Raw genomic sequence first — 23,592 nt, forward strand, 5'->3', positions numbered from 1 at the left:
GCAATATTACAGTGCAAAAATTCAAAGTATTACTCAAGTTTTAACAACACAAAGTGCTTGAAGTATCAAAAGTAAAAGTAAAACATATAATTGCTGGTGGAGGTGAAGCTGATATTAGTGTTAGTGTTAGTGTTGTGCAGTCTACTGAAAACAGTCAGGCTTTGTTAAGTCTGAGATAACAAGGCAAATTTATTTGCAAAGCTCATTATCACACACAGAGGTCATTCAGTAACAGACAAAACAGAAGTAAAACACATAATAAGAAAACATTATAAAAACAGTATATAAAACATATCATTTCTAATTAAAGTGCAGCATTTAAAAGATTAAACAACTGATCATGTTTTGAATGTAACATATGTAGACTAGTAATTACAACTGTCAAATACATGTAGTGGAGTGAAAAGGTCGTGATGTTGTGATGTAGAAGGATAAAGCAATAAATTAAAAATACTCACGTCCTCTTATAATTCTACTGAAGCACCCCATACAGAAATGTAATATATGCACATATATTGAATTGTCATATAGCCTATGAAATATATGTACATATATAAAATACAAATATATATGTAAAAATTATAGAAAGGACCTATTAGAAATTTGAATGATTTCATATATTGACATATATATCTACCCGATACAGATATGCATATATTATACACATATGTTACATATCAATCTCAAAGCCTGTCAATTTGTTGATATTATATACATACATGTTTATATGTATATATATAGACCACTTCCCCAGAAAGAAATTAATTAGAGATTTATGATAAAAACATATAAGGATAGAATTTGTGTATGTTTGTTGTTTTAATAAACCTGCAGATATAAATTAAAATATATATTGTTAACGAGTACATTTGCAACATGTAATATATGATAAATATGACACAAATATATATATTAATGTATGTACATGTACAAATTTTACTGTGGGTATTTCATATTTGTGATAAACTTCTATCTTAATATATCCAGAGGCGACATGACTCTTGATGTAGAGACATATATTACATTTCAGTATGGGACAGTTCCTGAGTAAATACACTTAGTTGTAGTTACAGTCCATCACTGGGAACAGATGACTGTAGCTGTGGTTAGCTGTACAGTATTTTCTGCATGTGTTGGACGTGCAAACAGCCTCATGGTTTATGGGTCTGTGGATGACCCATAAACCATGTCCACGGGGCCCATCGCAGGAAGCATGAGCAGGGATGTGAGGACAGGACAGAGGCCCCCGGGCTGGAATAATGACCATCAGAGGAGGAACAGGGGAAAGTGGTGCAACTGGAGGCGACAGGACAGACACTGATGGATGGGGCCGGAGTCGGGAAGCGGCAGTGGGGACCCCTCGGCCAGACGCCCCTCCCCCCCCGCCTCAATCCTTGGCTCATATTAACTCACTCATTGTTGGGACACACAGCAGGCACAATGACCCCCTTTTTGTGGACGAGGGCATGGTGGACCGAGAGGGCGGCCGGGTGGTCGGTCGGCCATCACTGGGTCCTGTGTGCCGGGGTTGTGAAGCTGGGACGGCCAGCAGGCAGACAGGAAAGAAAACAAAAAGAGTGAGACAGAGAGCCCCGGATCCCGTATCTTGGCTGTAGCTTCAAATGCGAGGACATGGAAGGTCTAGATAGTGACTCCACTGACAGAGAGAGAGGAAATGGAGGGAAGGAGGAGGAGGAGGAGGAGGAGGAGGACAGCCGGGATCTGGGCCACATCTCCGTCTGAGTGTCCCTGAGTGGCTGCCAGTAGCTGAACCAGACCTCTATTCAGTCGCCGTCCCTGCTGATCTGAAGTCAGCGCTGCTCCGTCTCTTTCCCCTCATGACGTCCTGCCTCACACTGTCTCTCTCTGTCTCACCACCGTCCCATGACTGTGGACTGGAGGGAGCAGGTGCTTCTGCTAAATAGTCAAAGGTTGCAGTCACTGTTTTTTGGTCTCAGTTTCAAGGATCCACACAACGAAACCAACCAGAGGAAAAGCTCAAATGCTGTTGTTTTATTTTGAAAGTTTAAACGACAACTGTGAAGAAGAAGAGGTAACATCCTCAAAGTCTCAGTAACAGCTTGAGGGAACTTTAAATTCAGCACAAACCTTCACTTGGTCGAAGGTCAAAGGTCACGGTGACCTCACAAAACATGGTTTTGGCCTTATGAACACAATTTCTCCGCAACACCTTCAAGGGAATTTCTTCAAATTTGGTAAAAACGTTCACCTGGACTCGAGGACGAACTGATCCGATTGTGGTGGTCAAAGGTCAAAGGTCAAAGGTCAAGGTCAGTGCGACCTCACAAAACACTTTTAAGCCCTTACTCAAATCTTCACACAGCAATTATGACAAACATTTCACACAAGTAGTTAATGTTTTGTGTGTCTCTGGCGGAGGGATACGACCGTGAGGCGGTAACTCTAGGTTTTTAAAAAATAAAATCTGGTTACTCGTTATATTAATATTTACATTACATGTTACATTAAACTGCAAAACAGTATATAAAATATTTAACACTAGCTTCACTCGCAGCTGCAGCATTTAAGAGCTGCTTAATGCGTCAGTGATAATCCAATAACATAACAGCGTTTCTAGGCTCCTATGACTTGTCACACTATACTTCTTCTACATCACAGCTGGTAAAAATGTGCACCTTTACTTACACTTTGCACCACCTGCAGTGACTGAAAACATCACAGTGCTCCAAACTTTCCTGACCTGATGTCTTTATCTTTCATTCTTCACCAAACCTCCTTGTTCTGAGGGATTTCAAGAATTAGTAGCACATACCCTTGACATGCACGGCGCACTGAGAATCTGTGCCTCGGTGTCCTTCTCTCAGATTGTGCACACATTGTAGAAGAATGGTCAGAATGCACACTGATGCAACCAGTTCTTCACACCTTGACATTTTATCTCTCTGAAAAAAAAAGGAAGGTAAACATTTAAGGAATGTAAATGGGAATGAGATGAGAAGATCCTTCAGCCTGGTGCAGAAAATCAAGCGGTCCGACCAGCATGCGCTCGGGGTCACAACCCTGATACTTGGCACCCGACGTCATGGGGGGAGAATGACACTCTTGTTCAGAACCTGCTCCGACTTCAGATGCCAAGATGAGTCATCCAGAAACTCGACGACTTCAGTGTTTTGCAGGGAGGGAGCCGTCATCCCCTCCAGCACATCCTCCCTCCTGAACGCTGCAGTCTGTGTGTTCTGCCAAAGTGCCGCCTTGAATAAACATCAATGACGTTTCACACGAGGTGCCAAAAAAACTCCTCATCTTCTATCTCTTTAAAAAAGAAAAGCTCATAGAGATTCTGTTTGGTAAGAGTAAAAAGGTCAGTGTATGAATATTACAAAAAACTGTCAAACCACTGCTGCTGCTACAACTAAGTGCTTCTATTAGCATTATTACTACTACAGCTGTTACTACTGTAACTGCTGGTACGGCTGTCAGTACTACTATTACTACAACAGCTGCTATTATTGTTCCTAATTACGCTTCTTTTTGCAATTTGCCTCTGGAATTAACTTATATTCATACTTAACTTATATATTTATATTTATAAATTCTACTGCATGTTGTACTGAAGCTACTACTGCGATCGCTGTTATTTTAAAATACTGCTACTGTTTCTATAAGTGACACTATTATAACTATTATGACCCACTCAGTGTCATTTTCCTCTGGACTGTGCACACTTCTTTTACGAGTGTCAGTTTTTCATTAAGTAGCTCAACGAAACCTTGAGATATTCTAGTGTACAGACGTTATATAAAGAGGCAATACATATCAAGGTTAGTCAAAGAGCACTACTTTAAGTAATGAAACAGTGACAGAAAGTCTGTTATAAACTGGAGTTTGGAAAAGATGGCAGTACTAGGAAGAGAGAGGGGAGAGCTGTCAAGTATTACTGGAGGTATTCAGTCAAGTGCAATATTAAGTCGCTGTAAACTCTTTAAGTTAGCCAGCAGTGGACTATTTATTTCACACAAATCAGACCAAAACAGAAGTAATTTAACGTCCCAATAAGCTGCAGAAGCTTGTGTTTTATAAGCTCAAAGACTAAGTATAACAATAACACAAAAATAAGATTTATTTATTTATTATGATTATTATTAATGATGATATAGAACTGCCTGCTAGCCCTTCTACCGTCAGTAATGCTATAGCTACGACTCTTAGGACTATTCCTACAACTCGTTTCTATTCATTACTACATAATGTAACATAAAGACAGATGCACATGTACAAATTATCACTGAAATGATAATAAAGTGTGATAAACTACATTCACAACACAGAATTATCTGGCCTGTAATACAATAACCAACAATTATCTGCACTTCCTCTCTCAGTAAAACTGCTGACGTGACACTTCCCGCCTCAGGGCAGCACCAGCTCTGCCAGGGTGACAGACTGCCACTGATTTCAGGCGGCCTGTCAGTCACAGCTCCTACCAGCGAGGAATGTCGGGGATCCAGTTCAGGATGGCTTTCACCGATCCGCAGGAGACCCAGTCGTTTCTTAGCATTATACGACCTTTTCGATGATTAAACAAGCCAATGGAGTGATCATCTCACATGTTTTCATTAGTTTTGAGATTTGTCTTGACAATATTTTGAACAAAACTATAATCAATGGTGGCTGATTACAAAAAAACATATATAAAAACCAGTGCAGTTGCAATATGTTTTATTGAATCTTTCAGTAAATGATACTCAATTTTTTTCTCCAATCCAACAGATAAAACCAAGTTCTCATTATCCTGGATGTGTGCTCAGTCTGAGCAGCTAAGATCTTCTAAAAGATTGATTTAACCAGAGTCATTTCGCTTAGAGGAATGTCCTCACTCCTGGAAGCTGCCAGTACAATCACTGTCTGATCTAATATACAGTTACTCTGTTTTCCCGATGGGTGGTGACCTTGCAGCTCCTCCCTCGCCACATTTACACAAACAACCTGTGAAACCTGTAATAAAATAGTTCTTTCTTTGCATACTTTTTATATTTCAGGATTTGAAAGGTGGGCACTGAAATTAGTACTGGATAAGCCATTGGAGCTGAGGGTCTCTGCATGAGTCTGTCAGAACTGTGAGGGTGTGTCGCCTCCTAGTGGATAATAACGTGCTGATATTTCACACTAAACCCTGAATAATTACTCATATATCACAGATAGAAGATTATTCTAATGACTGGACTAAAGGGATCATGGCCCTGAACTCTGGAGTGAACTCATAAAAAGGTGTTTTTTTCTGTTCTTCCTATTCTGCCAATGTTGCGTGAATGCAGCATAAATGTGACAACAAATACAGAGATTAGAGAGACAGCTCGCAGTAACTCCAGCTCAAGCAGCAAAACAAATCCAGACCATACCACAGCACACTTTTGCTTGTTTTGAATTAAGTCATATTAAATTGGCTAAATGAAAAGTTTAGAAACTCCAAAAACTGTGTTGTGGTTGAAAACACCATTTACACTGTTCAGCAGTTGCATGATGTCCTTCTGGCCATAGACTGTATATAAAAATGGGCGTAGTCTCCGGGGCTGAAAAGTGACGCCAACGCAGAAGTGCCTTAATGTGCAATACCACCGAGGTTCCGCTGGGGGCGGGCTCCAAAAAACTCTGGTTCCAATACACACTCATTATAAAAACACCAACTTCTCTCATGAAATACTCAGACGATACATTTTTTCCGGGACTCATTACTGTGTGATGGGCTAAATTCACACCTCTCGTTCATTGTTCTGGTGGTCCATCTGAAAATAATCATCTAATTAATTAGATAGATAAAAACAGGTATTTCTGGGGGCGTGGCTGTTTGATTGATATACCTGGTCTGCAATGATTGCTCGGATGACGCGGCCGGGAGGCCGATCACCGGAGGATCATTCACCGGAGGAGAGCTTGTATCGTGAGCGTTTCGTATTGAATCAGTTGTGTTGAATATTATTGTTCTCAATATTTGTCGGTGGAAGAATAATTTAGCACTGACAGTTTTGCTGTTAGTTATTTAGTTTGAATGAGTTTTCAGTTCACAGTAATTATGGCTCATTCTTCGTCACTAACAAACTGGAGAAATGATGATAATATACATTTTTTTTCGGTAAGTAAATGTTTATTTTCTGAGCGTCCTACAGTTTTATTGTGTATGATGCTTGTAAAAAAGTTAGTGCGTTTTTTCCCTACGTGCTTTGACCGGAGAACAGGAGACAGTTAACACTTTGCTAACCTAGCTAGCTAGGTTAACTAGCTAGCTAAGTTGCCCGCTAGCTAGCTAGCTAAACACTAAGTTACCCGCTAGCTAGCTAGCTAGCTAGCGGGTAACAGAGTTTGTTATGCTAACCGTACCTGGTCCCAAACATGTAAACATTTGCAGGACAAGGATAAATATAGTTTAACTTATCTCACTCTCATGTTATTAGAAAAAGTCAGTCGCTGATAGAATTTTCCTACATGCAGCAAAACATTCGGGTTTATCTCATTAACTTATTTTCTGTCTCCTCTTATCGCTGGTATCGTATTGAGTTCAATACACATTGGCCCTCATTTATCAAACGAACGTACGGCAGAAAACCGTGCGTACGACCATTTCCACGCAAGCTTCGGCATTTATCAATTTGGACGTGAGCGGACGCTACGATCAGATCTCACGTCAGGTCTGAGCTCGTGTACGCAAATCTGAGTCTGGATTTGCGTTGCAGAAAATAATTATTAAACAAGCCTCAGCTGTCATTAGCATAAACAGTCACATATTTAGAACAGATCAAAAGGGATTCTTAAAAAAAAATAAAACAAGATAAAAAAATTTTGAATTTTAAAAAAGCCCACGTTTTTTACTCATACCACTTTTTTGTACAATAAAACAATATGATAGGCTAGATAGCCTAACATGACATCTAATTATTGCACATTAAAATTTGAAATAATAATAAATACAAGCAGAAATGTGTGTTTGCAAATTAACTCGACAAAATTGTTCAATTGTTTTTTGTTTTTTCCGATGGGTATGACACAACTGGAACAACAATTAAAAGCATCTGGTGAGATAATCACTGTTGCACTGTGGTTGGTCAGATGTTTACTCACTCCCTTATTTAAACAGATGCTTTGACAGTTATCAAATCATAACGATGGCAGATTTACTCGTATTGGAGGAACAATACGCGCGTCAGACGGACGTGAGAGCGTTTTCAGAGACCGCAGGGATCTCCAGATTGCTGGGTTTCCAAATTTGGTTGGAGCAATTGATTGCACTCGTGCGTCTGAAGGCACCATCCATGAATGATTACGCATTCATCAATCGCAAAAACTACCACTCTATAAATGTACAGGTGATTTGTGATGCCAAGCTATCACTTTTAAACGTGGTGGGCAGGTGACCGGGGGACACACGATTCTTTTATTTTTCAAAACAGCTGTGTTGGCGCGCGGCTGCAGGAGGCGGCGCTGCAGAGCCAAACTCATCTCCGTCACCCTCTTCCACACAGCGGTTTTATGAGCTCCTTTGATCCCACTCTTCAGACTGCCAAAAAGTACATCCTTATTTTGCGCCACCTCGGATGTCAGGATTTCGATCTCCATCTCTGAAAAGTTTCGTTTTTTGCCAGTAAATCTTCTCTCCATGTTTGACCTTAGTGGGCGAGGCCTCCGAACCAGGAATATTTAAGGGCGTAACATGTTAATGACGATCGAATTCAGCCGCCGCATTTATCAAGACCCGATCATTCGTACGCTGGGATTGATCAGATACGAATGTTTCATGAATCACACGTTGATCCTATCGTACGACCAATTCTGCGCTCAGATCTGCGCCTGTTTCCACGCAAGATTGATAAATGAGGGCCAATGTATACTAGAACATTATCTTGTGGGGGTTTCTCATTTAATACTGTAAATTCATACACAGGAGTCCTCAACTGAAGCAGGTATTCATGCACCTGTCCTGACAGCTGGTATATGTGTGTGATTAACTGTGATCCACCATGTCTGAACTAAAGTGTTTGTCTTTTACTGTCATTCAGAGGAATCCACACTGAAAACTGAATGACCGGTGCCCACAGAAGGAGGACCTCATGTATGGACAAAGGAGACTGCACGGACATCCTTAGTTCTCAAATGGGCTGTGATGATGATGATGATGATGATGATGGTGATGATGATGGTGATGATAATGATGGTGGTGATGATGATGGTGATGCCAGAAAACCACTTCCAGTTCAGCTTCCTCTGATGAGAGGACAGACCAGCTGTTTAGACATTTGATGTCACTTCCTCTTTGTGATGTCAGTTAAAAGCAACAGTATATTGTTTATAGACAAAATATGTTAGTGTTGATTAAAAATAAATATCTCATGTAAATAGGGACACACATATAATATAATCCTGACAGGTTTGATAAGAAACATTACATTCATTGGTGATATTTTAGATACAAATGTCAAGTTGTTTCATATGGACATGTGAAAATTGCCATGTTCTAAGGAAAAATGGCTAAAAATAGTATGTTAGTCTTTGTAAGTAGTATTTTCTCATTTAACATCATGGCAAGAGTACTTGACTTAATGGTTTTTTAAAATTGCTTTTTTTTTTTTTGTTGAGTGAAATAAAGGGAACGAAAACTAGCAATTCTCTATATACACTGTGATAAATATCCAGTCAGAGATGACTTAAAATAAAGGTATTAACATGGATAATAACACTGTTAATGTTGAGACATAAGAGAGTTATATTTTAGAAAAGATGTTTATTCAGAGAGAATAAATTAAACTCATCATGGAAACATACACTATACAAAAAGAGGTCACTGTAAATGTGCATTTAATGACATTGTACAATTTTTCTACCAAAATGAGTTATCCAGATGAATACAGGTGTACACAGTGAACATTACACCTCATCCTAGAGAAACTCCCCGATGGGAGGAACCCGTTAGGAAAGAACACTAAGGGATGTCTATTTGACAGATCAATCCGTTAGACATACAATGCATTTAGAAAGTATTGAGGCACAGAACTTATTATTCTTATGTTGAAATTGTTTAATTCATTCATCAATGTGCAATGCCAGCTAGCTGCTAATGCTAATTCTAGCTTTCTCTCTGAACATCTGGAAATGTCTGAACTGAATCGTTTTGTGATGTGTGAAATGTGTGAAACCTTTACGGAACAAAAGATGTTCAGTGTTTATAACTACATATTTTGTGGTTACAGATCCATAATCCTTTTTGACATAATGTGATATGACCCCATCACTATTCATGTGAGTTTAACTGATAATCAGCCTCTGAGAGAAATTAAAAAAGGAAAGAATAACATGTTTTTGTGTTGGAAAATGTCCAGTATAAATGTAGTGACAGATATTTAAAATACTGATGCTGCCATGTTGTACAACAGACTCAATTTACCCCCAGGTGAAAAGTAATGTTAACAATATTCAAAGGGATGTTTGTAAGGAACCCACAGTTTCAGGCAAAATTATGTTTATACACAAAATGTTCACACTGTATATAAAATAACATTCTATGTCTCTTTGATCATGCTCTTTTCATTAATATGATCTTTCTGAAATAAATATATTGAAGCAATCTGATCTGATCTTAAGTTGGTTAATGTTTTGTATATTATTGTGTGTACTGAATTAATTGATCAAAAATATGGGTCCCATGTTAGCTGCACTGTAAAGTAATAATTCCCAGGGTTTAAGAGGTCAGTTCACAAAAATTTGACAAAAGCTGTAGGGCTTCAACTAACAATTATTTCTAGGATCAATTAATATGCAGATTATTTTCTTGATTAACTGATTAATTATTTTGTCTGGAATATGTAGGAAAGTAGGAAAACATGCAAACTATAAGAATATTTGGCATGTTCAAATGTATGTATGTAAATTTATCTCACCAGCAGTCCAAAACCCAAAGATACTCAGTTTACTGACGTACATGACAAAGAAAAGCCTTGTTGTTTTACCAAACACTCTGAACGTAAAATCAAAGTAGGTTTGGATGTCTGTATATTCGAATATTTCAAATGACAAATCTCATGCTTTTATCTTGAAGTCCACCTTACTTTTTCCGGTCTAAAGAGAGCAGAGAAGAAAAAAAAAATGGCGTAGAGCCTCTTTCCTACCAGAGGGTGGCGCTGCAGGTCAAAGGAAAAAAAAAAGAAGTTAGGGAAGTTACAGGTGGAGCTGACGGCTTCTATCAACAGGCTGCTGTTCCTTAACTCATGAAGTCGTTAAGTAAGTGAATTCAATGTGACGTTTTACCAGATTAAGCGTAACATACATTATGTGTCAAGTAACCGTTGTGCGAGGCTGCGTATTGTCCTTACGTGTTTTTGGTAGCATTGCTAGGTTAGCATTTTAACGTGCATAAAGCTGTAGCTGCGCTTACGTCACCACGAGCAGAGCGTCAGACGTTAACTGTCATTTAAATCCTGCTGTTTTTAATGGGCATCACATATTATCACCCCAAAAACCCCTTTTCTGAATCACCGAAAATAACTTTTTAAATTCAATTCGATTTGAAACATTACCTAATTAACTAACCTACCGACATACACCGTGAATGGACTTAGTGAACTGTGTGACTTAAAAAGTTAATGTTTAGCTTAAACTACGTTCACCTCCGTCAGTTACTGTAACGGATGTACCGATATTACTATAAGGAACTAACAGCTTGCCAAAGATAATAACTTATCTGCTACTTGTTATTCTGTTTTGGCAGTAAGGAAAGGTTTAAATCTGCTCTGTTTGAGAAAACTGGTCAGTCACCACTGCTGTCATTGCACCCATGAAGTCAAGGAAGATACTTGTTCTTTGTTGATATTTTGTACCTGTTGTAAATGTGTATCTACTCCTTAAACAGCTGGGGCTTCCCTATGAGAGGCCATGTACCCTGTAGACCTTCCAGATGTGGGTGACACTGACCTGACATTAGCCTCTGAAAAGTACCTCTCTTCTCTGGAGTCAAGACCAAGTGATAATAACGAGTGGCTGGAATTGTCACAAACATTGAAGGTACCATAACTTGTTTTTATAACCATATAACTGATGATTGTGGTTTTTACTATTTCCAGTTGCACGTAGACATAAATATAAAGTTGTCTTCCTGTTTGCTCAGGTGAGGATAACAGCAAATAATGTAAGGCGGTTGCAGCTGTTTGAAGATGACCAACCTGACTTTGCAGTGGTGGCGCTTCACCCTCCTGATGATCCAGCACAAGGTTTAAGACTGCATCCTCATATACACACACATAGACAGACACTCACAGAGTCACCGAGGTCAGAATTTATCATCGACAGCATGAATCCATGGACGCAACCTGCCTTGTGTCGACAGACCGGGGCCGGAGGTGGTGGGGAATGTTTTCTTTTTCTCTTGGCACACTTTGGGCTCCTTAATAACTATTACTGACCATGCGCATCTCTTTATAGACACAGTTTACCATCTTCTAATATCTACTTCCAGCAGGATAATGCACCATGTCACAAAAACAAACGTCGTTTCAAACTGTTTTCATTAACATGACAGTGAGTTCAGTGAACTTCAGTGACCTCCCCAGTCACCAGATCTGAATCCAGTAGAACATCTTGGGGATGTGGTAGAAGAGGAGATTGGCAGCATGAATGTGCAGCTGACAAATCTGTAGAAATGATGTGATGCAAAAATGTCAACATGGAGGAGAATCTCAAAGGATAAACATCTTGTGAAATCCATGTCATGAAGAATTGAGGCGGTTTTGAGAGCAAAGGGTGGCTCTGCCCGTGTTGTTGTTGCTAGTAAAGTGTGAATAAATGTATGTACAGAGACTAATGCTTTCTTGTCTACCTTTCAGTGGTGGCTTTATACCTGCATGAGAAGTGGTGGTGTGTGGATGACCTTTCACGAACTTCCAGCAAATCCAGAAATGGCTTGGTGTCGGTAACTGTGCATTTGTACATCTGTTTGTGTGTCAGCTTCACTACAACATAGTGATAAACAGATCAGGATTCCTACACAGGTCTGAACAGTGTGGAAAGAAATACATCTGCTACTCTTTCAAAGGCTTCCTGGTGAAGTCAAGGCTTTTGAACAAAAGTATTAGTTTAAAAAGACATAAAGTACATGAATGAATTCCAATATACCAGCTAACTAATATGATTACAATATTAATATATTGAAGTGCATATGATTTTACTAAATTCAAAGGAAAAACAAATCAAGGTTTTGAATCAAAACTGCCTCCGAACAATGATTGGTGCAGTTATAGGTAACTTTTTATACAGTATATTCACTGTATTTAATTTTTACCAGAGCCATGTGCGTGGTCACCTGTTACCGTTTGTTTTCATCTGTGCTGGTGAGCTTCCTGACTCGGCATGTTGTCCCCAGGTGCGGTCGATGATGGAGAGGGTGATCGTGTTCCTGCTAAGTCAGGTAGTGGAGAGGTCTCCGCAGGAGGAGGCACTGTTCTCGCTGCATCCCCGCACGGAGAGCTGCAAACTGCTGTGGAGAGACAGCCAGGCGGTCGGCTTCTACACTATCAAACACAAAGGTAGGAGGAGGGTGGGAAGGTGGGAGAGGACAAATGTGATGATAAGGGGGGGTGGACATTCTTATCTGTTGTTTCCTGCTGGATTTTTTGTTTTGTTTGTTTCTGTAACTTCTTCTATTAGTTTGGGTGTTGATGCTGATGTGCTGCTCTGTTTATATCTCTATAAACTCTATAAAAACTTAAGTTTGAGTGCAGTAACTAAAACAATGATCTGAAAGACACTAAAGAGGTCCATAAAAGTTTTCACATTACACATGGTCATTTGATCATCCACAATATAAAAACATTCTCCTGGGACAAGCCACACAATGTAAAACCACCACTGTACACTTAGTTTGCAGTATATTAGCAACACACAGTCTAATACAGCAGTCGTGCGATAAATATCCGATCTTCAGATTATAGTTTCGTCGTGTTGTTTCTGTTATTTTGTCCACCCCATTTAAACGAGGGTAAGCTAACTAACAGTACGTGTGTATAATGCAGTACAGTTCAACGGTACCACACACTACATCCTCCAAAATGATTGTATACAGTTGAATCAACACCTCTCTAAAACAACTCTTCCACTGCTTGTGTTTCAGGCAGCCTGTGTGACAGCTGGAGCGGTCGCTGCTACCTGCTGCCTGTATTGGACACAGTGCTGGTGAGGAGGAGCTGGAGGAGGAGAGGCTTAGGCCTTCAGATGCTGGAGGATTTCTGCTCCTCGTTCTCCACAGAAGAGTTTCTGGGAGTCAGCTCTCCATTGTCACCCAGCATGGCTGCAGGTCGGCTGCGGTCCCACTTAATTCTCCTTTTTTTCTTCCCCCCTTGAAGCCCATTAATTTGTTTTTTCTTTAACTTTATTATTTAGCGGTAAATCATGTTTGTAGGAACTCTGCATATTTCCAGTCTTTGGTTGTCAGAGTGTTGCACTGGCTGAATTCATGCCATATGAAAATGAAGTCGTTTTGTCCTGCTGTGGCATTTTAATCTCAGTTCCCAAACTTCCTTACAGTCCCCCACAGAGATCCCAGGTGGTATTGACTGTCTGAAAGCTGAGGAGAACAGTTTTTGATTTTTAGGAAGAAACTTTGTGAATGCATTGCAGATGTGTGTTAAGCCTCTTCTTTGTTTAGTTTTTTTTTAGCTAACTCCACAGCAACCTGTTGAATAGTGTGATTGTCTCCTGTGTGTTCAGTGTGCAGGAGATTCCTGCAGCAGCATGAGGAACATCGGGACCGACTGTATGAGGTGGAGGCTCCGGGGGGCTGGACTCAACGACAAAACATCTGGCTCAATATCCAGCTAGGCCGCTACTCCCCCAGTACAGACAGTATTTTATCTTTTATGTGTGAAGATGTTTGAAATAATTTCATTATCATAAGACAAAACTAAGGATTCCAATGGGTTGTTTTTTTTACAGTCTAATACTTTAATTAAAATTTGCTCCAAAACATTTCTTAATGTTGACACCTTGCACCTCTTGCACCGAGGCCTCAAGCAGGGAGGGAGAGGGAGGGGTGGGAGAAACCAAGTGTATTGTTTTCAAGTCTCACGCTGGAGCTAGCTTGATTTCCCAGAACTTGCATTGTAGCTTTAAGTAAAAGTGAAAGATAATTAATCTCATTTGACTTGTGTCTTTCTAGGTATTAATGAGGAGAGCAGCTCGACATTAGGAGAAACTGTGAGGAGCGAAGCAGACCATCATCTCTGAAGGTGAGAATCTCAGTTTGATCCCCAGAACAGCTACAGATACAAAATACAAAACCTTTGCTTTTAGAAACTATATCCTACCACTTCAAATATTAACTTGTTGAGTACAAAAACTAAAGAATATGAGGTTTAATAAAGTGGAGTCTATTAGGCCCCACCCCCCCACCCACCCCCAACAACCCTGAAGAGAAGAAGCAGGTTCACAAAACAGTTGGATGTATGTGTTGATGGAAATTGTCTTGACACTATTGCAAAGCTTTCTGGGAAAAGTAGGAAATGATTGTTGAAGTATACAAGAAAATTGGGAAATGAATCACAGATTCCTTTCAAAGTGGTGAATGAAGAGAATTTACAGTAAATCTGAATTACAGACTGACAGTTGAAGTAAAAAAATAAACTCTTTCTCAACACAAGGAGTTTCTATGAATCACAGTTCAAGGTCCTTGGCAAACTCATGGATCAATTATGTCTGATCTGGTTGATCTGAGTCATAACAATGAAGATTTGATTGTCAGAACAGTACACCTGGAGTGTCTCACAGTCTCTTCTGTTTTTTAGATGCAGACTTACTTAGAATTGCAGACTGGACCTGACCTCACTGTGAACATTAAAGTGGTAACAGGCTCTTCTGAACAACAAGTTAAACCTTGTGATCCAAGCCAAGGAGGAAGCTCCCGAAGCAGCTAAAAAACACCTTGATTGGACCAGGATGTGGCCACGCAGCCCCACCGATCTGGACTCTGGACCTCACACCAGCCCCTAAACACAAGTTCAGATGCTTTTATATTGCCGCTCAGAAACCCAAGCCCCATCTTCCTGCACTGCCTCGAGAGAGAAGCCAGATGCAGAGGAAACACACAGATTCTGCCAAACAAGTGAGAGGGACACGAGTTAAACCACAGATACACACACAGTCATTGTCTGCAACACCAGCCCTCAAAAGGAACGGTTCATATGGATTAAGTGGATGATAGATTCACCTAAAACATGGATGGCCACTGTATCTGTGGAATAAAGTTTATACACCTTTTTGAGACTAAAGTACTGCAAATCATACATTAATTATTTGTCCCCTGTGAGGACATTCAAATGGAAGTCACCGTTTCCTTTTCATTTAAAGACAAAGCAAACTAGTAGTAAGCACACAAGGGTGATTTGAATTATTCTGGCTGATCAGATCTCGTTCTAGGATTGGTTGGGACTGTTCAGACTATGCTATGTGTAGTATAAACAGGAAATAATGGGGGTAAACAAGGGGACACAGCTAGCATGGCTCTGTCCAGAGTTTTTACTGCCTCTAATAGTTACTTTAATGAAGCTATGTGAGACGTTTCGAGGGGAAATGTGTCTTTGGAGGGAATGCTAACAACTCATAGACATCTATGATTGGGGTGTGATAGCGAGCCCCAAACAGACACTGTTTTTATGCATTTCTTGGCTGAAATAGGGGTTTTATAGTATTCTACCCTGACACAAATGTAATATACAGTATGTACATGTTGAATTTCCATATATGAAATATATATATATGAAACCTATGAGAAATTTCGACATTTCATACATTCTACATATATGTCTGTCTCATACAATTATGTATGTTAATGTATGTATGCTTATATTGTAGACACATGTTACATAAATATATATCTATCCCAAGGCCTGTCAATATACAGTATGTTGATATTATATACAGCGGGTTCTTAAAGTCTGAGAACACTTTCACAGAATGGGAACATGGACATGTTTAAAATTAATGTGAAATTAATAAGAAAAACATACATAAGAATATCTAACTTTTACATATATATGTTTTTTTTTAAATAAACTTGGACATATAAATTAAATGTATGTTAACAGATATGGCTGCAACTTGATATAGGTTCATATACGTCATATATTACATTTCTGTGTGGGATAACTTTAAATCTCAGCTCCGCATCTCTTGCACAGCTGTGACACGTCGGCACATGCCTTTGAAAAACCGAGCGCACCTCTCTCACGCGACTACATTGGCCAGGAAGTCAGGAAACAGGAAAAATTTCGGAAGAGGAGAAAGTTACACGGCAATTTTCTTTAATGAAAAAATGAGCCGAATTTACCACAACACGTCTTTACAGAACAAACCAGTACACAATGAGAAACTTGACCGCGAGTGGTCTCCCTCCACGTATGAAAGGTAGGGGCCCAAACGCTTCTGTTTGCTTTTTGTGTGGAAGTCTGGTCCCTCCGCGGTGTTTACCTCCCTTTATAATTGATTTTCCCGTAGCGCCCCCTGGGTGGTAAAGATAAGTTAATGTTCGGGGGGGGAACATATATCAACGGGGGAAGAGACTTGAACGCAACACTGGTCCTCGGATGTTACAGTATCCCGCTGTGATACATTATCTTCCGTGTTAAATGGACCAAAGTCCATGGAAAAATCTGACATTTTACTTTCCCGATGATTTATAGAATTAAGGTCTAATGTACAAAATATTAGACATTATTATTGTAAGACATAATTGTTGCTTGGATATTCGGCGTTCAAATAAATCACCAATCAGCACGTAATCCTATTAAAAGTGCAACTTTGGTGTTTATAGTTCCTGCTTGTTTTACGCCCTCCATGATGTGTTTAAGTACACTAAAGTGAACAACCCATACGCAAATGAATTTCCATACATGAAATACATGTACTTATAAAATAAAATCATACATGTAAAAATTATACATGAAATATATAAGAAATTGGAAAAAATATATATATTGACATATATCTAGCCCATACAAATATGTATGTATGTTTATATTGTAGACACCCCAAACCCTGTCAGTATATGTTGATATACTGAGACCACTTTCCCAGAATGAAAGTGTATAATAAAGTTAATAAGAAATTAATAAAAACAATACATATAAGCATATACAATTTTTGTATGTATGATAAACATCACGTATATAAATTAGATATAAATCATTAACAAATGGTTGCAACAATTCATCATAGATGCTTTTAATATATGTACATATACAAAATTTATTTGGTGTTTTTCATATATGTTATAAACAAATCTTCATATATCCAGAGGGTGTATATATGTGATAATAATATATAGGTGACATATATGGCAACATCACTGTCGATATAGGGACATACGTGTCGAATATTATATTTCTGTATGGGAATTCAAAAGTTGAAAATGTGAGGTTGGCTGAGTGTTTGCTTTGCAGCTCTCCGTTATACACATCTCCACTAGGAAGAACAGAAGGGTCAGTTGTTGCACAGTTATAAATGGAAGTAAAATAATTTTAATATTTTGATATTTTTGATGTCACACAGCGGCCCGGGGGTTCTTCTCGAGGGGAAGTTGCTGGATGTTTCCAGACATGCAATCAGTGACGTCAATAATCAAAAGGTACAGTAGTTAAAATCGAAGTGTACATATACAGACTTTCTGTAATGTATCTGTATTGTAGATTCAGTTGCTGGTTTGGTCTTTCAGTTCCCCATGCTGTGAGTGTGTATTGGTTTCCTTTTGATTCGGGGGATGATAAGGAAACATTTCTGCATGTGGTGCATCTTTCATTTGTTTTTACAGGTCGACACATTGTTATCAAAGTAAATGCAAAGTAATACCTAATAATTGATGATTAAGTTAATGTCATAAGGATTTCTTCAGACCGTTGACAGAAGCTTTTCATCCCTTTATGCTTTAAAAGAAACACCCTTCTCCAGTGTGGTGTCACACAACTTCAGAGTAATCCTTATCAGTGTTTGTGTTTTGGACAGACTAAACATAAACACACTCAGACAGACAGAACGGAAAATGTCACTTTCCTCTCACTGGCAGGTCCGTTTCTACGTGCTGTACATAAAACCCAGCCGCATCCACCAGAGGAAGTTTGATGCCAGGGGGAAGGAAATGGAGCCGAACTTCAGTGACACCAAAAAGGTCAACACTGGCTTCCTCATGTCTTCCTACAGTGAGTAGAAAACAAACATTTGAGTGTATGTTTGCATATTTCCTTTCCTGTCCAAACATAATTCTGTTCTGAGTGTTTTGTCCTCCATGTAGTTGTTGTTTAAGATTTACTTTGAGTCTTTTGAGTGTCAGCTGTTTTTCAGAGGAAGAAATTTATGAATTGCAGCTGCATCCATAAATCATAAATGTAAGGGACTTAGTCAAATCTGTGTGAAGGGCTGTTGAAGAATGAGGAATGAATGAATTACATTTGATGTTTAGCAGAAGCTCAGTTTGATACTGACAAAAAAAAACAAAAAACAAAACAAAAACATGAAAATAAATAAGAGCAAGCAAAGATTTCGATGATGATTCCAAAGCTCATTCAGTGCAAAGATTCAAGATCTCTCTCAAATTTGATGCAACAATCCCAACTTCATGGTCCACTTACATTCCTAATCAGTTGTCATGGAGATGACTATAGACATGGGAGCTCGGTAGCTGTTGGATGAAGAGCGTGTGACATGGTTGAAAACACGTCAAGAAGCTTGTGAGCCGACGTCGAGTTGTTTTTTTACAACGCAATATATCCAGAACTCCTCAAGGGAATTTGGGCACAAAGGTTCACTTGGACGCAAAGATGAACTGATCAGATTTTGGGGGTTAAAAGAAAGTACTTTTTAGTCATTACTCCAGACTTTACACAACAATTGTGACAAAATTTCACATAAACAGGGATGTAATCTGAACAGTCGGAGTGGCGCAGGCAGACAACCGCGAGGCCTTAATTCTAGTTTTTATTAGTTTTGTGTCTGTGTGTGTCTGCGGCAGAGGATCTCTTGATTCACTCCATCTTCAGTAGCTTGGATGTGTGTCTTCTGTCCATACAGAAGTGGAAGCCAAAGGGGAGTCAGACCTTCTGTCTCAGGATCAGCTGTCAGCGATGGTGGACAAAGCCGAGCTGGTGAAAATAAGTGACAAGCACAAACCCGGCGGTACCTGGGCCTTCTGGTACCCGGAGTCAGAGATGGACAAGACAGAGCTGGAGACAGGACAGGACGTTCGGCTGAAGACCAGAGGAAACAGTCCTTTCATATGTCAGTCAGTATTAAAATGCTGTTTTTACTGCTTAACTGCTTCCACATATTTGGTATTGAAAAACAGAAAAACAGTACATGTACAGCGTCCATTATGTCCTCATATTCACATTAAGCCTAAAAAGGGAAGATCACTCTGCTGTTTGAACCCTGCTTTAGTTAAAGTGCAGAACAGGATTAGTCAGAGCTCTCCAATTTGTGTTGACTACCTAAAATGGGTCCTTTTGGTTTTCGTGGCCTTCACGTTGATCAGGCTTGTCCCAGCGTTGACCTCAGTGGCAATGGGGAGGGAATTAAATTAAACCTGTATTTTGTTTTTCTGGCCTCTTCAACAGTTTCATAAGTAACCTCAAGGGGACTGAACAGAGTTTGACCTCTCTCATATTCACAAGAGTCATCCAGCCCTGTGATATTCAATAGTCAGTCTTTAGTGCTTTGGGTCCTTTCACATCCTTTCACACCCTACACACTTTCAGGATTCATTATGACATGATGGGAAGTTGAAGTTTTATAATCTCCGAGGAGAGTAAGACAAACTGTTAAAAGGTAGACAAGTGAGTTAATTATAGAAATTTATCATATATTATATATGATATTTCAATGTTTTTCTCAAATGTTTGAAAAACAGATCATTTATTATTGGGTCGATCTGCAGCTCAACCACAAACCACTAATAGTTTTATGTAGAAATATGCCAAAACACACTTTTGTTTTTTGTACTGTGGTTTAGAAAAACACACAATAGTCGTGTGAACTATACACTACTTAAAGTTAATTTGGTACCACATCCAAATCCACCAGTATATGGAGAAAAAAAGATGACTTGTTAATAAAGAAATAAATGCAGAAAACATGTTATTTAATACATGAAATAAAAAACACACAAAATAAAGCTGTAATTAATAATAAGGAGTAAATAAATATATGCAAATTTATTTCTACATTTCTACAAATCATTTTTCATTTATACTTAAGTGTCTATATGTAAATAAGGGAGGTGGTAAACTCTTGTACGTTAGCTGAGTAAACCAGACAGAAGCGAAAGATCCTGCAGCTAGCTAACATCACAGCAGGTGCACAGGTCACACTTCTTTCGCCAGCTATGTTTTACAGGTAGGTTAGCACAAACCACTGTATTAACAGACAGTTGTCAGTTTATTAGGTACACTATAACAATAGTCCTGCTATAAATCCTCCTTCATGAAGGTTATAAAAATGATCAGTTTTCTGCTGAACCCATATTCAAAGAGGTGCGCCTGTCGTTCTGCCTAGCCTCATCGGTTTGAACAGGAGAGACAAAATAATAGGAACGCCTGTTAACACAAAATCCTCATTTATATTTGGCAGACGGTTTCATCCAAAGCAATTTACGACAGAGGGACATCACTAACACTTCAGATCATAATACCCTGTACAAGTCGGTGAAACATACATTAGATCCTATTGTGATAGGAAATATTTGAGGGCTTTTTCCAATCACTATATTATTCCAAAGTACGGGCTCGTCCGGGATTTGAACCCGGGACCTCTCGCACCCGAAGCGAGAATCATACCCCTAGACCAACGAGCCACATGAAGGAGGACTTACCGCAGGACTCCTGCATTAGTCTTAGCTAGGTGTCCCTAATAAACTGACAACTGAGAGAAAAAAGAAATTTGAAAACACCCACCTGTTCAGACCTGCCTGGTTTTTATTTATCTTTTATTCTTATGTCTCTGTCTGTTGCTTTACATCTGAAGCACACTGAGCCGTCTGCTTCTCAAAGCTTCTCTATAAAACTCGCTGTCTTACTTTTGTGCCTCCAGTCTCCCTCGCCAAAATGGATGGCGGCACCGTGACCAAGTGTAACTTTGCTGGAGATGAAAAGGCCGGAGCATCGTGGACAGACAAGATTATGGCCAACAAAACAGACACAGGCGGCTCTCACAAGCCCGGAGGAGAAGGAGAAGGAGCGGAGGAGGACGAATGGGTGAGAATAATACACATTCAGTGTGTGTGTGTGTTTATTTACTCAAATTTCAGAAGTTCAAGTCCAGTGAATAACCTTAAATTGGGTAAAGGTAAGTGGTAAACTGCCCGAGGTAAAAATATCATGATAAACAGGCCTTTTTCAGGGATTGAGAATAGTTCATTTACAGTTTTCCTCCAGCAATTGAAGTAAATGAAGCCTTGAACATTGATGCAAACGATTCCTACAAGTTGATGACTTACAAACCCTCTGTACAAAACCTGTCACTACACCCTCTGATGCATCATTAGGACAGCACTTTAGTGCAGGAAGTAGCACTGTATGTTGCTCTCAGAGCGACGAGAAAAAGGTTAAATAACAAAAGAAGACAGGCTGGTTGGTCAGAGGTTCAGCCTTCAGCAAGATAATGAGCCAAAAACATTAGAGGAACAGAACCGGGCGGCCGGAGGCTTCACATTATGGAAGAGCGGCACAGTCTCCAGACATGGAGCTGGTTTGGGATGAACTGGACAGAGGGTGAAAGCAAAGCAAACCACAAGTGCTTTCTGAACAGTGTTTCATTTCCATTGTAAAAGGAACATCACAAGTTTGTTCAGCTGCTGAATAAGTCAAACTTTCAGATTAAATTTAGCTCAATAAGAAGATTTCATGATTTTTCCAGTTTTTAAAAATCTTCAATTGTTTTTTTCTTCTATGCTTTAAATTAAGAAACAATGAGATATTTGAATTATGTAGATTTAAATGACAGCTGGAAAAATGGAGGTGGTCTGAAATTTTCACTGAGCACTTTAATAGGAACAACATGCTATTCCTGGGTACTTCCTCCCTGTGCTCTCGAAACAGCCTCAATTGATCATAGATTTCACAAGATGTTGGAATCTTTCCTCTGAGACTCTCTCTCCACGTTGACATGACTGCATCACATCATCTCTGCAGATTTGTCAGCGTCACATGTCACCGTCACCTTCATGAAACCAGTTTGAGGCGACTTTTACTTTGTGACATGGATCATTATCCCGCCGGAAGCAGATATTAGAAGATGAGGAACTGTGGCCGTGAAGGGATGCACATGGTCAGCACGATGTGGAATTTTAAGATCATGATTGATCGGCATTAATGAAACCACCAGCAGCAGCAGCAGCAGCAGCAGCAGCAGCAGCCTGGACTGTTGAGACAAGGCAGGTTGGATTATGCTGCTGCTGCTGCTGACTCTTACTACCTGCTGCATCCTTCAGACCAGGCTCTGTTCCTGTGTCCTGTTTCCACTGCAGCCTCAGATTTCTGTTAATGGCTGACAGGAATTGAAACCCCCTGCTGTTATAGCTCATCCACCACAAGACTGGATATGTTGTTCATTCTGAGAAGCTTCCCGGCTCACCACGGTTGTAAAGGGTGGTTATCTGATCTGGTTATCGTCCTCAGAGCCGCTGCTCACTGGATGTTTTCTCTTTTTCTTGAGTAAAAACTCTGGAGACTGTTGTCAGCATTTTCAGAAATACTCAAACCAGCTTGTCTGGCACCAACAGTCACGTCAGGGGCATTTGATGTTTGATGTGAAGATGAAGTGAAGCTGCTTCAGGATTTATACAATATGAAGGTGATGTGTTAGACACAGAGAAACCAGAGAAGCCTCACTTCTCCCTCCTTGTTTCTCTCTCAGGATGAGTGAGGAAACCATCTCTCCATCAGCCTGAAGTCATGGCCCCGTTCCAGCCTCGAGGTTGAACTCCTTCAACTTGGCTCCATTCCTGTCTTTCCGTCCTTGGATCGGACTCCCACGTTCCACCGGGGTATTGAACCTCTTACATATGTGGCCTTGGGGCTTGAAACCTTGCATCACTTCAACAATATGGGACTAGATCTTTCCAGCTCCACAGTGTATCCGGCTGTTAGCTGCGACTGTGTCTTTGAAGCTTCACCCTTTTCTTATATGCTTTGGATTAAATCCCAACATTTATATGACTGGAACTACTCTTGCCTGTTTGTGTCCACATGGACTGTACCACAATACAACCATAAAAAAATGTTACATAAACTACACGCAGATGGGATTAAATTCTCTTTACTGACTTTAATATTGCATCCAGGGCAGGCTAACTTTCCTGTTACTGATTTGAAGGCAGTGGGAGATATATATTAAACACCTACGGTATATCTATCACCTCATATTCAGAAAGAGTTATTTCTGTTCATTTAAAATCAAATTATAATTTTATGTTGTTAAATAAGAACATTTTATAAGAAAGGAAGTGACAAAGCCCCCACACCGTATTAATGTATTTAAATAAAACAATTTTTAACCCTGCAGTAGTTAAAATAGCACCTGGAATAATGACGTAAAGTACAT

At 39.6% G+C, this 23,592-nt stretch overlaps 2 protein-coding genes, 1 long non-coding RNA gene and 1 other non-coding gene across 5 annotated transcripts; 3 read left to right on the forward strand and 1 right to left on the reverse strand.

The window, feature by feature from the left end:
- The first annotated feature begins 5,652 nt into the window (after nucleotides 1-5,652).
- LOC130176409 (uncharacterized) lies at nucleotides 5,653-9,597 on the forward strand. Its single transcript, XR_008828860.1, has 2 exons — nucleotides 5,653-6,112; nucleotides 8,031-9,597. It is a non-coding gene; the product is annotated as an uncharacterized LOC130176409 (long non-coding RNA).
- A 413-nt stretch (nucleotides 9,598-10,010) lies between these two features.
- On the forward strand, nucleotides 10,011-15,905 carry fam169b (family with sequence similarity 169 member B). Of its 2 annotated transcripts, none has more exons than XM_056386698.1 (9): nucleotides 10,011-10,245; nucleotides 10,874-11,025; nucleotides 11,129-11,231; nucleotides 11,844-11,929; nucleotides 12,380-12,542; nucleotides 13,127-13,309; nucleotides 13,723-13,848; nucleotides 14,171-14,240; nucleotides 14,802-15,905. In XM_056386698.1, the coding sequence occupies exons 2-8, from the start codon at nucleotides 10,897-10,899 to the stop codon at nucleotides 14,236-14,238; spliced, it is 858 nt and encodes a 285-aa protein (XP_056242673.1). In that variant the 5' UTR covers nucleotides 10,011-10,245; nucleotides 10,874-10,896; the 3' UTR covers nucleotides 14,239-14,240; nucleotides 14,802-15,905. The 2 variants fall into 2 exon arrangements, with proteins under 2 accessions (XP_056242673.1, XP_056242672.1); XM_056386697.1 differs by having other exon boundaries at nucleotides 10,013-10,245; nucleotides 14,796-15,905.
- A 284-nt stretch (nucleotides 15,906-16,189) lies between these two features.
- On the forward strand, nucleotides 16,190-23,207 carry arpin (actin related protein 2/3 complex inhibitor). Its single transcript, XM_056386699.1, has 6 exons — nucleotides 16,190-16,413; nucleotides 17,557-17,632; nucleotides 18,068-18,200; nucleotides 19,069-19,275; nucleotides 21,082-21,245; nucleotides 22,906-23,207. Exons 1-6 carry the CDS (start codon nucleotides 16,205-16,207, stop codon nucleotides 22,912-22,914), a joined length of 798 nt encoding a protein of 265 aa, XP_056242674.1. The 5' UTR covers nucleotides 16,190-16,204; the 3' UTR covers nucleotides 22,915-23,207.
- trnap-cgg (transfer RNA proline (anticodon CGG)) lies at nucleotides 20,774-20,845 on the reverse strand. The gene has a single exon. It is a non-coding gene; the product is annotated as a tRNA-Pro (tRNA).
- Nucleotides 23,208-23,592: the final 385 nt, after the last annotated feature.

This window comes from Seriola aureovittata, chromosome 10 (genome assembly GCF_021018895.1).
Source record: "Seriola aureovittata isolate HTS-2021-v1 ecotype China chromosome 10, ASM2101889v1, whole genome shotgun sequence".
In the NCBI taxonomy this organism is placed as follows: domain Eukaryota; kingdom Metazoa; phylum Chordata; class Actinopteri; order Carangiformes; family Carangidae; genus Seriola; species Seriola aureovittata.